The following is a 13,341-nucleotide window of genomic DNA, read 5'->3' as shown; positions in this document are numbered from 1 at the left end:
GCACCTGGTCATGGCGCCAGGTGTACCTCCCTTCTCCCAGGGCTTTTGGGCAGCAGCTTAGGATGTGTTCCAGGGAGCCTCGACCATGGCAAAGTGAACACAATGGTTTTTCTACTAATCCCCAGCAATGGAGATTGGTTGGACTTGGAAGGCCATTGTACACTGACTGGATCAGAAACTTGAGTCGTGCAGGCTCTGACTTCCAAAGCTCTGTCCAGGTGATCTTCCGTGCAGATGCATTGTCCCAGTTAGTCCAAGCTCCTTGCTGGCACATGCCCACCATCCTGCTGCGGCGTTCCTCCTCCACTCCTGCTCAGATCTCTGATTGGATCATCTGGTGTCTTTCTTTCCCCTGGGCTTTTTCGTAGCATGGTAGTGTGAAGCTTCCTAGCCCAGCCCGCCCAACTGCTACTGTGCCAACCAAGATGCCATGCTTCTGCCTGTTCTACTGCCTCCTGTGCCTTCCACTTCCTTCCGGTCCTGACTGTGATACCTGCTGAGGACACTCTGTTGTCAGCAGAGTCTCTATAAAGCAGCACCTCCCTGGCTCTTGTGACCTTAAACTCCTCTGTCAGACCAGAAAAGGGGAGTTGCAGCTTGTTGGTCCCATACAGAGCAATGCTGCTTAGGCTCTTCGGCAGACCTAGCCACCTTCTCAGGTACTGGCTGATGTTGCGCTCAAAACCCTCTACCATGGTTGTGGGAACCTCGTACACCAACAATGGCCACAGAATTCTTGGCAGTATACCATGTTGGTATATCCATGCCTTGAAATTCCCTGGAAGACCTGATTTATCTACTGCTGATAGCCATCTTTTCAATTCCGCATGTGTGGACTGGATTGCTACCTTGTCTTTCAGAGTGCTGTCGTAGATCTTCCCTAGACTCTTGATGGGTTTCTCAGTCACTGATGGAATAAGGACTCCATCCAAGTAGAAGCGATACTTCTCCACCACTTTACCTTTCCTCAGGACCAGAGACCTGGATTTTGCAGGCTTAAACATCATTCTTGCCCATGTGATAATCCTTTCCAGACCCTGCAGAAGCCAGCGGCATCCTGTCACTGTTGTTGCTGTGACTGTGAGATCATTCATGAAGGCTCTAATCAGAGGCTGGCGCGTGCCTGATTTGGACAGGGGCCCTCTACATTCCACTTCAGCTGCTTTGACCATCATATTCATCGCTAGTGCAAATAGCACCACTGATATGGTACAACCTGTGATAATGCCTTTCTCAAGTCGATGCCAAGCAGATGTTACTGACCCAGAGGTGAATCTCAAACTAAAACTGCTGTAATAGTCCCATATGAGTTTGTTGATCTTCTCTAGTATGTGGTGAGCTGTCAAAGCTGTTGACACAAGCTTGTGCGGGATGGATCCATAGGCATTGGCCAGTTCGAGCCAAATGACTGCCAGGTCCCCTCGGTTTTCCCTTGCCTCCCGTATCAGCTGTGTGACCACTCCTGTGTGTTCTAAACAACCTGGCATGTCTGGGACTCCTCCCTTCTGTACTGATGTGTCAATGTAAGAATTCTTAAGGAGGTCCTCAGTTAGCCTGTTTGCCAGAACATTGAAGAAGATCTTGCCTTCAACACTGAGCAGGGAGATGGTGCGGAACTGTGAGATGTTACTTGCATTCTCCTCCTTAGGTATCCAGACACCTTCAGCATACCGCCACTGCTTAGCAACTCTTCCCCTCCGCCATACTACCTTGATGAGTCTCCACAGCCTTACGAGGAGTCTAGGGCAATGTTTGTATACTTTATATGGCACACTGCTCTGTCCTGGAGCTGCACTGGCCCGAGCCATTCTCACTGTGTCCCTGACTTCTGCCAGGGTGGGTTCTTTGATGTTGAACTGGATGGAGGGTTCTGGAGGTATAAGCAGCTCTCTACAGGGGGGCAGATCTTCCTCTCTCCTACTGTCGCTATATGAGTTCTGGAGGTGTAGGTTCATTTCCTCTTCTGGACAGGACAAGGTTCCATTCCGCTTCTGTCCTAGCAGCTGCTTAGTGACTCTAAAAGGATTTGCTATGAAGGCAGTGCGTTTGTGGGCCCTCTCTCTGCCCCTTCTCCTGTGACACTCAGCACATCGGAGGCAAATGAGCTTCTGTCTTAAAATGTCCCGGAGCTCTGTAAGGGCTTGCCTTTCCTCCTCGCTTGCCTTCCTGTACTGTTGTTTAAGGGCCTTTAGTTCTTTCCTCAGCTGGGTGATCTTTGTTTCTCGCCGGTTTGGCCTAGCTGGGTTCTTGGCCTTTGGTTGCTTTACGCCAAATCTCTCAGCACCAATACTGCCAATTAAAGATGACATCAACTGGAGTCGCTGGTCAACTCCCCCTCTGGACACTACCTCCAGGGTAGCATCCACATCTTCATCCAGCTGCCGCCATTCAGCCTCCTTGTGTGCAGCAGGCCATAAGACCCGGCGATGTTCAGATGGTATGCTTGGTGGAACAAGTAGAGTGTGGAGGCTCTGGATGCTGTGGGGTTGCTCCGGGTCCTGCTCCTCCTCCGTCTCACCAGGGTCAATGCTAAGCACTGGCTCCGTGCGTTGCTCATCTTGCTTCCTCCTTGTGCAGCCCATCCTGGCTTGGTGGATCCTCAGGCCTCTCAGGTTCTTACAGACCTTGCCACATAAACAGGTTGCTCTCATTGTCGATAATCCGTCACACATGTCTTGTATCCTTAGTTCCGTCCATTTGGGGTGCTCATTCTCCCCCCCCCCCCTCTCGGGCACCCCTGGGGGTATCCTTCCTTAGAAATATCTGTAGCTATAAAGGTGCTCCCTCACAGGAGCTGCAGCTCGGGGTGCTAATCGTTGCTGCCCTAGTTGCCTTCTTTCCGTGCTGTCCACTGTCTTTCCAGTCGTCACCGCACTATTCGCGGTTGTCATCCAGCCTTTCCTGGAAGTCACTGACCTAGCCAGTCATGTTAGTTATTGAAACACCTTGCCGGTGCAGCTTGGACAAACATGAGCATGTATCAATTTTATGTGTGTGTTTGTGTGTGTGTATCCATATAATAGGGTGACCATATTTTCATTTAGGAAAACCAGGACACCTTGGAGTGGGGGGGGGGGGGGGGGGGGGTGTTGCATGTTGCTTGCGTACTGACAGTCACGCTGTCTACATTCTGATTAAGAACAGGGCTGCCCTCACTGACACAGCTCAGGGATTACGCCTGTAAATTTAAATCTTAATTGTCCAATGAAGGTAATTTAAAAACCAGGACATTTCATGACTTAACAAAAAACCCAGGATGCCCGGGACAGGACGTGAAATACGGACATGTCCCAGGAAACACGGACGTTTGATCCCCCTACCATATAATCTTTAATCATCTTTAATCAGTCTTGAAAGCAGTAATCCCAAATGTATTATGTATGTCAATTGTGTTGGTGTGTGTGTGCACTTTATGTGTGTGGGAAAGTGAAAGAGCGAAAGGGAGAGAGTGTACATGCGTGTGTGTGTGTGTGTGTGTGTGTGTGTGTGTGTGTGTGTGTGTGTGTGTGTGTGTGTGTGTGTGTGTGTGTGTGTTTAACAATAGGGATAGTAAAATGGGTTTTTGCGCTTGAGACAATGAGAGAGATAGAGACATGGTGTGTTTTGTGTATGTTCTTGTGTGTACGTACTTCTCAGGGTGTGTGTCTGCTTGTGTGTGCTGTGTTATACTGCCGTCTGCTGGCTGCAGTGTTATTACTTCTAGTTTCCTGTAACCAACCCAGTTGACTATGATCATGTGAGTCAGAGGTTTGTGGTTGATTTGGTGTTCTGTTCCTGTCACATGACTGTTTGATCTCCTCTAACAGGAAGTGTCCTTTCTGAAGTCCAGCATTCAGGATATGAGGATGTGGAGGAGGAGCTTCTCTCAGGTAACAGGGCCCCCGTGTGTGGGTGTCAGACTGGATCCCGTATAGAAACATTTTAATGACAGATACATAATAATATTAAATTATTTTTTTAATTCACCCAACAGAAGCACAGGTACAATATTCTGCCATGAATGGTTACAATACATATAACATTTTGTACAACATGGAATATGTATGTGGTCGTTTCCTTTTCATGTTGTGTCTGTCTGGTTAAACCTTTAATTCATCTGTACAACAGAAAAGGTTTTACAGATGTGCTCTCCTCCATATTCTAAATACTGTAGTTTGCAAAAGACCTCACAGATATTTCGAATTACTACATCACTCTCACATCACAGTGGTTTGTTTTTTGAGTGAGAAATGAGTTTATCGTCTTATTCCAGAAAAGTCTGTTACTGTGGACCACTGCTTTTATTTGGAAGGCAAATGTTTTGTTTTTAAATTTGCGTCTGTCCGGTCAGTTCGCTTGTGCACCTTTTCTCAAACGTTGCCGTGAATCTGTTGGACAGCTTTCAAGAAATTAGCTCTTAGCTCTTAAATATGTCTGCTAATGGTAAAAAAGGAAAGACTGATGCAGAATGCAGAGTTTTTAACAACTAATGGCCTTCTACTGAAGTCAAATGTGAAGCTGTGTGCTTATTTTGTGGAGAACAGTTAGTTGTGTTCAAGCATTATAGTTTGTATCACTAAAATGAGAGTAAACACACAGTCAAATACAAGAACTACACTGATGTAGAGCTGTACGTGAATCTGGCGATTTGCCAACAAAACTACAAAGGCAGCAAAGATTTTTTAAAGAGCTGAAAAGATGACTGTTGGTAAAGACCGTCTACTTTTACTGAACTTAGGTGACATGACAACAGAGGACACACTAGAGAACTATGATGATGTCATCACTGCTGGACACAACTCTGATACTGTAGCAGGTGAGGTTCTGTATTAACCATTGTCTGCTAGAACATGAAATTATCTTACTTATCTAACTGTACATTGGTTTGTTTGTAATCAAATATGAATTTTTTGGAGAGCACTTTTATGCTGAATTAATCACTACAATAATCATAAATTAAAAATTATTAAAATAAACACATAAATTCTGGAACGTGAAAGGAGAATCATTAAATGTTCTGTGATTGTAATGATGCCTGTATGCCTGAGTTTTTCTCTCCTTTAAGAGCTGTCAGCTCAGTAACGTGTGTGTTCTGCTATATCTTTGTGTTTTGGTGTAGATGATGGATCTGAGAATTATGATGATGTCATTACTGCTGATCAGAACTCTGTTGATGTCACAGGTATGACGTGTAATGTACAAAATTGTACATCACAAATTAAGTACCTGCTAACGTAAAGGTGTTTTCCTCTATATGTTGACAGACGTGATGACAGAGAACTATGATGATGTCATTATCAATGGACTAAACCCAGACATTATAGCAAGTACGATTTTTAATAGCACCACTTATTTCAAATAAATTTCAATATGTTGTGTGATGTAACACATCTTTTAATGATATTAGTATCATGTCCTACCCTGTTGGTGTAGTGACCACACCAAAAGTTGTTTATAGATGATAATTGATCTTTGTCTGTTGTTGTAGTGGACACTCCAGAGAACAGTGATGATGTCATCTCTGCTGGACAGGATGTAGGAGATGTAGATGGTGAGTGTCTTGTTTTGCCCTTGTTTTGTCCTCCACTACACTCCACCTGTATGTGGGTGGAGAGGGTGGAGTCAATGTGTCACATCAAGAACACAGACAGCACACTGAAAACATGGTCATGTCAACTATGGCATGAGATGAAAAAGTTGTTCATTCAATCATTCATTCACTTATAGAACAAGTGCTCCCATATTTATACATGTGGAGGTGATTGAAACTATCCTGTAATCCACTACCACACATGTCTGTCTACATGTCACCTACAAATGATATCTGGTACCTTGAGTCATGCAGATGTTTAAATTAAAACATAACAGGTGGTCATAAACCACAATAAACTACATTTTATTCTTAATCAGTCTTATTCAATGTGCAAAATTTAAACAACTTCATACATGACATTTCACAGGAATCATTAAGTTAACCTAATTCAGTACTGCCTGACAACAATTCTTAGCACAGTTCTGCTTTTGACAGAAATACATTTCACTCTCAACGCACTGTCAAATAACAGGTGTTGGCAGGTGTGAAAAGCCCTTCTTACCTCCAGTGTTATGTAAATGAGGCGTGTGTCAGGTGTGGGTGGTTGCTGTTTACCAGTAGCGAACCGTGACCTGGGCCCGCTCCCATCCCCCCCCCCCCCCCCCAAGAAAAAAATTGTTTCTTCTCCTAATTAACTGCAATAAAGAAAAAAAATTAAAACCTAGCCACCAGGGTGCACACACCAGTGTATTTTAGTGCCGGTCCGTCCCAAGCCCGGATGAATAGGGAGGGTTGTGTCAGGAAGGAAATTCCATACTGGATCAGTCGAGGCCCGAATTAACAACAACCGCCACTGGTGCTGTTGTCCAACAGGGCATTAGCGGAAATTGGACTACTGTTGGGACAAGGAGGAGGAGGAGAGGGGGGAAGAGGGTTCTGAAGCTGAAGGAGAGGAGGCAGAGCAGGAAGGTGGAGATTAGAGTTGGTACGTTGAATGTGGGCTCTATGACAGGTAAAGGGAGAGAGCTACCTGATGCGATGGAGAGGAGGAAGATAGATATACTGTGTGTACAGGAGACCAAGTGGAAGGGGAGCAAGGCCAGGTGCATTGGGGGTGGCTTCAAACTCTTCTATCATGGTGTAGACAGGAAGAGAAATGGAGTAGGGGTAATCCTGAAGGATGAGTTTAATAAGAGTGTAGTGGAGGTAAAGAGAGTAAGTGACAGGGTGATCTGTGTAAAGTTAGAGATTGATGGGGTGATGATGAATGTCAGCAGTGCTTATGCTCCTCAGGTAGGTTGTGATGTGGAGGAGAAAGAAGAATTCTGGAGAGAGTAAGATGAAGTTGTTTTGCAGGTTCCTAAAGAAGAGAGAGTGGTTATTGGAGCAGATTTAAATGGACATTGTTGTGGACAGGTGTAGACTTGGGTTTAGGGTTTGTGTGCACTTATGTAATGACGTGTACTGTTTGGGTCACGTTGTGTCTGTGGCGGTAACAATTTGTAATATCACCTGTGTACTTGCTAGGTGAGAGGAGGTAGTGAGTGGGTGATGGGGAAAGCCTACTTTTGCTGACTGTTAAAACACTGTAAGTCGCTGACGTGAATGTTGCCTAAGGATTATTGCTTGTATCTGGATTTTATGCCGTTTATGGATTGTGGAGATCTGTGGACGCTGATGTTTTAATTCTTGAATATTTGATTTGATACAAAATAAAGCAACCCTAACTGAATCTTGGATTTACGTTTTGAACAGCTAACGCGTTGGGCATTAGTTTCCCCTATTCAGCCGCTCGACGACTTTGAAGTCATCAACAGACATGTTGGTGGAGGGGAACAGTGGTGATGAGTAGGTGTTGGGTAGATATGGTGTTAATGTAAGGAATACGGAAGGACAAATGGTGGTAGATTTTGCTAAAAGGATAAAGATGGCTGTAGTTAACACTTACTTTAAGGAAAAGGAAGAGCACAGTGGGGGAAGTGGGGGAGTGGGGGAAGATGCACACAGGTCGACTATATCCTGTGTAGGAGACGAAACCTGAAAGAGGTTAGTGATTGCAAGGTGTTACCAGGGGAGAGTGTAGCTAAACAGCATAGGATGGTGATAAGTAGGATGGTTTTGGAAGTGAAGAAGAGGAAGAGAGTGAGAACGGAACCAAAGATCAGGTGGTGGATGAGGACTGTGGTGTAAAATTCAGGGATGAGGTGAGGCAGGTACTGGGTAATGGTGGTGGTGTTCTGGATACCTGGGATGAAACTTCAAATGCAGTGGGGGATGTGGCTAGGAAGGTACTTGGTGTGACCTTAGGAAGAGGAAGGACAGAGGAAGATAGACAAGGAGTTGTGGTGGTGGAATGAGGAAGTTCAGGAAAGTTTGAGAGGAAAGCGGTTGGCTAAAAAGAATTGGGATTTTCAGCGAGATGAAGAAAGTAGACAGAGGTACAAGGAGATGTGTCGTAAGGCAAAGAGAGCAGTGACAGAAACTAAAGAGAGGGCATATAACAAGCTGTATGAGAAGTTGGACACTAAGTAAGGGGGAAAGGATCTGTACAGATTGGCCAGATGGGCAGTGATGTGATGGGCAGGATGTGCAGCAGGTTAGGATGATAAAGGATAAAGATGGAAATGTGTTGTCTGGTGAGGAGAGTGTCTTGGGAAGGTGGAAGGAGTATTTTGAGGAACTGATGAATCAAGAGAATGAAAGGGAAAGAAGGTTAGAAGAGGTAGATGTTGTGAATCAGGAAGTGCCCCAGGTGAGCAAGGAGGAAGTAAGGGCTGCAATTCGGAGAATGAAGTGTAGTAAGGCAGTTGGACCGGATGATATTCCAGTGGAGGCATGGAAATGTTTGGGAGAGACGGCAGTGGAGTTTTTGACTGGGTTATTTAGTGTTAACAGAATCTTGGAAGGTCAGAAGATGCCTGAGGAGTGGAGACGAAGCATAATGGTGCCGATTTTCAAGAATAATGGTGACGTTCAGAGCTGTAGTAATTACAGGGGAATTAAAGTTGAATAAAGTTTCACAGCCTGAAAATCTGGGAAAGAGTAGTGGATGCTAGGCTTAGAGGAGAGGTAGAGATCTGTGAGCAGCAGTATGGTTTCATGCCAGCTAAGTGCACCACAGATGCTATGTTTGCTTTGAGAGTGTTAATGGAGAAGTATAGGGAAGGACAGAATGAGTTACATTGTGTGTTTGTTGACTTGGAGAAAGCTTATGATAGCTGTGGTATTGTATGAGGAAGTCAGGAGTAACAGAAAAGTATGTGAGGGTAGTGCAGGATATGTATGTGAACAGTGTTACAGCAGTAAGATGTGCGGTAGGAATGACAGATGGATTTAAAGTTGGGGTAGGACTACATCAGTGATCAGCCCTGAGTCCCTTCCTGTTTGCAATTGTCATGGACAGACTGACGGACGAGGTTAGGCAGGAGTCCCCTTGAACTATGATGTTTGCTGATGACATTGTGATCTGTAGTGAGAATAGGGAGTAGGTGGAGGTGAGCTTGGAAAGATGGAGATATGCTTTGGAGAGCAGGGGAATGAAAATGAGCAGGAGTAAAACAGTAAAAATAGGTCCAGTTACAAGGAGTTGATTTGGTGAAGGTTGACGAGTTCACCTACTTAGGGTCGAGGGTACAGAGTAATGGAGGAAGTGAAAGAGAGGTAAAGAAGAGAGTGCAGGCAGGGTGGTGTGGATGGCATAAAGTGTCTGGGGTGATGTGTGATAGAAGGGTGTCGGCTAGAATGAAAGGAAAGATGTATAGGACAGTAGTGAGACCTGCTATGTTGTATGGACTGGAGACAGTGGCACTGACAGAGAGACAGGTGGGGGAGATGGAGGTGTCTGAGATGAAGATGTTGAGATTCTAATTTGGAGTGACGAGGAAGGATAGGATCAGAAATGAGTTTATTAGAGGATCAGCACATGTAGCATGTTTTGGAGATAAAGTTAGAGAAGCGAGATTGAGTTGGTTTGGACATGTACAGAGGAGGGAGGAGAGGTATATTGGTAGGAGGGTCTTTAGGATGGAACTTCCAGGCAAGAGGAGGAGATGTAGACCTAAGAGGAGGTTTATGGATGCAGTGGTAGAGGATATGAGAGTGGGTGGTGTGTCAGTGGAGGACACTCAAAACAGGGCCAGATGGAGGAGTTTGATCCGCTGTGGCGACCCCTAAACGAGAATTGCCAAAAGAAGAAGAAGAAGAAAGAAAATTTTTTAAAAATGAGACGACAGTACAGCTTTAGAAACTCAATAAACAATAACATCTGTACTCTGTAAGGTTCCACAGATCCGTGTTCCTCGGGAGCAGAATATGTAAACAACGCGCACAAGGGCATCAAAGGAATGAATTGAAACTAGCTAGCCGTGGTACACTAATGCTAGCTAGCGTCACCACAGTGGGCAGCAATTATCATACAGTTAAGCCTGCCCACTAAGACGGAAGATATGATTGGTCAATTTTACTGTCATTTGAAACTGGTATTGCACTGAATTGCGCTGCCTGGCCCTCTGTAAATGAACAGCGGGACCACCAACATTCTGCGGAGGCATCACAGTCCTGATAAGGGGAGACACAGGCTCACAGACTTCCACTTAACTTAACCCCTCATGTTCCAACACAGATTGAATAGACACGGGTGAATAATTTATTTGCTTATATATTTGTAATTATTTAGATGTTGATTGTCAAACTGTAAGTAGATAAAATTAAATTGGATAAATTATATTATATATATTTATGTTTTAAGAATATTTTAGGCCCTTTGAGAGGTCATAGAGGGCCCTGATGGTTCTCCACTGCTGTTTACACACCTTTCAATACACACCTTTGGCTGCCTCATGAGACTGCAAGCTCTCCTCATCTACAGGACCATATGGTTGAGATTTGATTTGTGAAAGGTTGAAATAATGTGAAATTAACACAAACATAATGTTTGAATTATAGTGGCATATAAGTGGCATATTGATTATTCAAAATGGCTCTGATTTTTTAAACCTTATTTTAAGTAGTTTTGAAAAACTGCCAATAGGTAAAGATATTTTACATAAATTTATACAAAAAACCCTCAGCTACTTGAAATAGAATAATATTCTTGAGCAATTTTAACTTATCAGGATGGTACTTTTTGCAGTGTGTCTCTTCCAAAAACACAACACCCCCCATCTTTGGAGGACAACTTTATTTTTATGTAAGGGTCAAAAGAAAACAATTCTAAATAATAGTGATATAGTGATAATACAATAGTGATAAAAATAATTGGGGTTAGGTGGACCATACAAGACAGGAAAGAAAAGAGGAGAGGAAAGAGGGAGAGAAAGTAAAAAGGGAAAAGACAAGGTCAGAAAAAGACACAGCTCAAATGACCACTGCAATGGTTCACCAACTGCTGCTACTAAAAGAAGAGCAGAAAGTATACCTAAGACATACAGCACAAATGACTGTGATGTGTGTGTATGTGTGAGTGTGTGTTTATATAAGAAGAGCAGAAAGTGTACCTAAGACATACAGCACAAATGACTGTGATGTGTGTGAGTGTGTGTGTTTATACAAGTGCAACATAGGATTAATGTATGGAATATATTTACTAGCAAGGGTAGAAAGTTGCGACAACATTTCCCCAGAGGCAGGCAGAGAAAGACCAGGGAATCCCACCCGCCCGCGGCCCCTCCAGGAGCAGTGGAGTCCCAGGGCTGCACTTCCCAGTGACCCCCGCATGCCCGCCCCACCGGGGTTGTGTGTAGGTGTTGGTGTATATGAATGTATGGTAGTGCGTGATACTGTGGTACAGTTAAAATTGAGGGGACAGGTGCTGGGACAAACGTGGGCAAAGCCCCGGGCCACTGGTCGACCTGGGGAGACCAGGGAGACGCCACACGCCGCCACCGCATCCAAGCCCAGACCTCCACCGCAGAGAGTAGTCTGTTCAGCCATACCATTCATACAACATTGGACATCCATATTCACCCAAACACATATACACCCACATACACGGATACACCTTCACAGACATATACACCCACACACATTCCTCCCATATATTCACCCTCACACACATATACACCCACACACCTTCATCCCATATGTGCAACACACTCATATATGTACCCACACATACACCTACACACATATATACATCTACACACCCATCTACACACACATATACACCCACATACAATCTCCCCAAGGGGAGGCCAGGGTTTTTTCTTCTCCATCTGAGTCAATGAATCCACATAGTTCACACCATCACCCATCCCCCCGTCTACCTAGAAGTGGCTGCATGTACATAACAAAGGATGGCCTAATGCAGGGGTCACCAACCTTTTTAGAACTGGGAGCTACTTCTTGGATACCAATTATTGCGGAGGGCTACCAGATGAATACGCATCAATCGAACGAAAAGTTGTTGTTGAGTGGGGAGGGGGGGTGGCTGGCGAACGAAAGTTGTGCGTGTGCGAGTGTCAATTGCTAAGCGGGAAGACCACTAGCAACCGCGGACAATCTATAATAGTAGCAAAAACATAAACGATGCAGCGCTTTGGTGCATGGCACTATAGTGAGCTATTTTTTAAACAAGCCAGCGGGCGACTCATGACATCCCCGCGGGCACCACGTTGGTGACCTTTGGCCTAATGGGATGCAAATGTCCCCAGCACTGCCCCCTGCAGGAGGCCAGGTAGAAAAAGTGTGGAATGAAAATGCTGGTAGTCCTAGTTTAAACACTGATCCTTTTTAACCTATTCATCATTAATTAGTTATTTATTTTGGATGCTATTTGAATATGTGTAATACAATATCTTACAATATTTATGTCAGGCTGTTGTAATATTTTAAAGAAATGTTTCAATGTCCTCTTTTTACAGACTATGAGGACATAAAGGAGGAGCCTGAGAAAGAGATGAATCACGTGACTGAGAGACCACGCACAATGCCTTTCTTCAGGAAATTACATTTGAACTTCTTCAAACTCAAAAAATGATTTCTAATATTTTGTCTTTTTTCTACCTATTACTCCACCATTGTTTCATTTCGCTTTCAGCTGTTTTTAAAATACCTCCAACAGTACTTTGCGCACCATTTTTTTCTTGACTTGTACTACAAAATCAATTTTCAATAAAATTATCTGACAAGTTTTTTACGTCTTAATTTATTCAAATAATCTTGTAATTGTCACGTTCCTCCCGACTCCTCCCTCGGGCTGTTCTGTGTGTACATTGTACTTGTTTGTTTGTGTGTGTGTGTATGTTCGTCATTGTTTCAATTCCAGTCCTATGTGTGGCATATTCGCCTTTAAAATATAATGTCTTAAGTGAAGCCATCGGCGGCAAACTGCCTCGCACCTGCATTGTTACACAAATCATATTGTAATGTCTATCAATGGGCAGTGGTGAGGGGTGGAGCCTACAGGCCTCCCAGCAGGCTCCTTGGTGAGTTACCCCTGTCTCCCTGGATGTGTGTTGTATGCATGTTGGTGTTCCCCACTCCCCTTAGAGTCAGTGTGGTTTTGCCACTTGTTGTTATTAGTATTCTTGTAATAAAACACCATTGAAGTAAACATTGCTCTCATGGCTCATTCCTATCTTCCTGACACAACGCCGTTACATTTGTGTCAGAAGCGGGATTGTCCGGACTGCGAGTACCAGCAACTGCTGGATGAAGTCCAGGACCTTACAGTTCGACGGCAAGAGAAGCGGACAAAGAAGGAGGATGGGCAAACTGGGCCTCCTTACGGCGCAAGCACGACAATAAACTGTCACGGGAGAGAGGCCGCCGACTATGCTGATGAAGACGATGGCACAGCAAGCAACACGGCAGGGCTATGCCGCGCGAGA

The 13,341-nt window shown here is 44.4% G+C and overlaps 1 protein-coding gene across 1 annotated transcript in view; it reads left to right on the top strand.

The window, feature by feature from the left end:
* The window catches only part of LOC143513750 (antigen WC1.1-like), a 55,731-nt gene extending 43,243 nt beyond the window's left edge, over positions 1-12,488 (top strand). Inside the window, exons 18-21 of the mRNA XM_077004487.1 lie at positions 5,099-5,161; positions 5,244-5,306; positions 5,468-5,530; positions 12,373-12,488. Coding sequence (XP_076860602.1) covers positions 5,099-5,161; positions 5,244-5,306; positions 5,468-5,530; positions 12,373-12,488 — 305 coding nt within the window. The remainder of the gene's footprint in view (positions 1-5,098; positions 5,162-5,243; positions 5,307-5,467; positions 5,531-12,372) is intronic.
* The last annotated feature ends 853 nt before the right edge of the window (positions 12,489-13,341 follow it).

This window comes from Brachyhypopomus gauderio, chromosome 5, assembly GCF_052324685.1.
Source record: "Brachyhypopomus gauderio isolate BG-103 chromosome 5, BGAUD_0.2, whole genome shotgun sequence".
Classification (NCBI taxonomy): Eukaryota; Metazoa; Chordata; class Actinopteri; order Gymnotiformes; family Hypopomidae; genus Brachyhypopomus; species Brachyhypopomus gauderio.
This window is presented reverse-complemented; position numbering and strand designations above follow the sequence as displayed.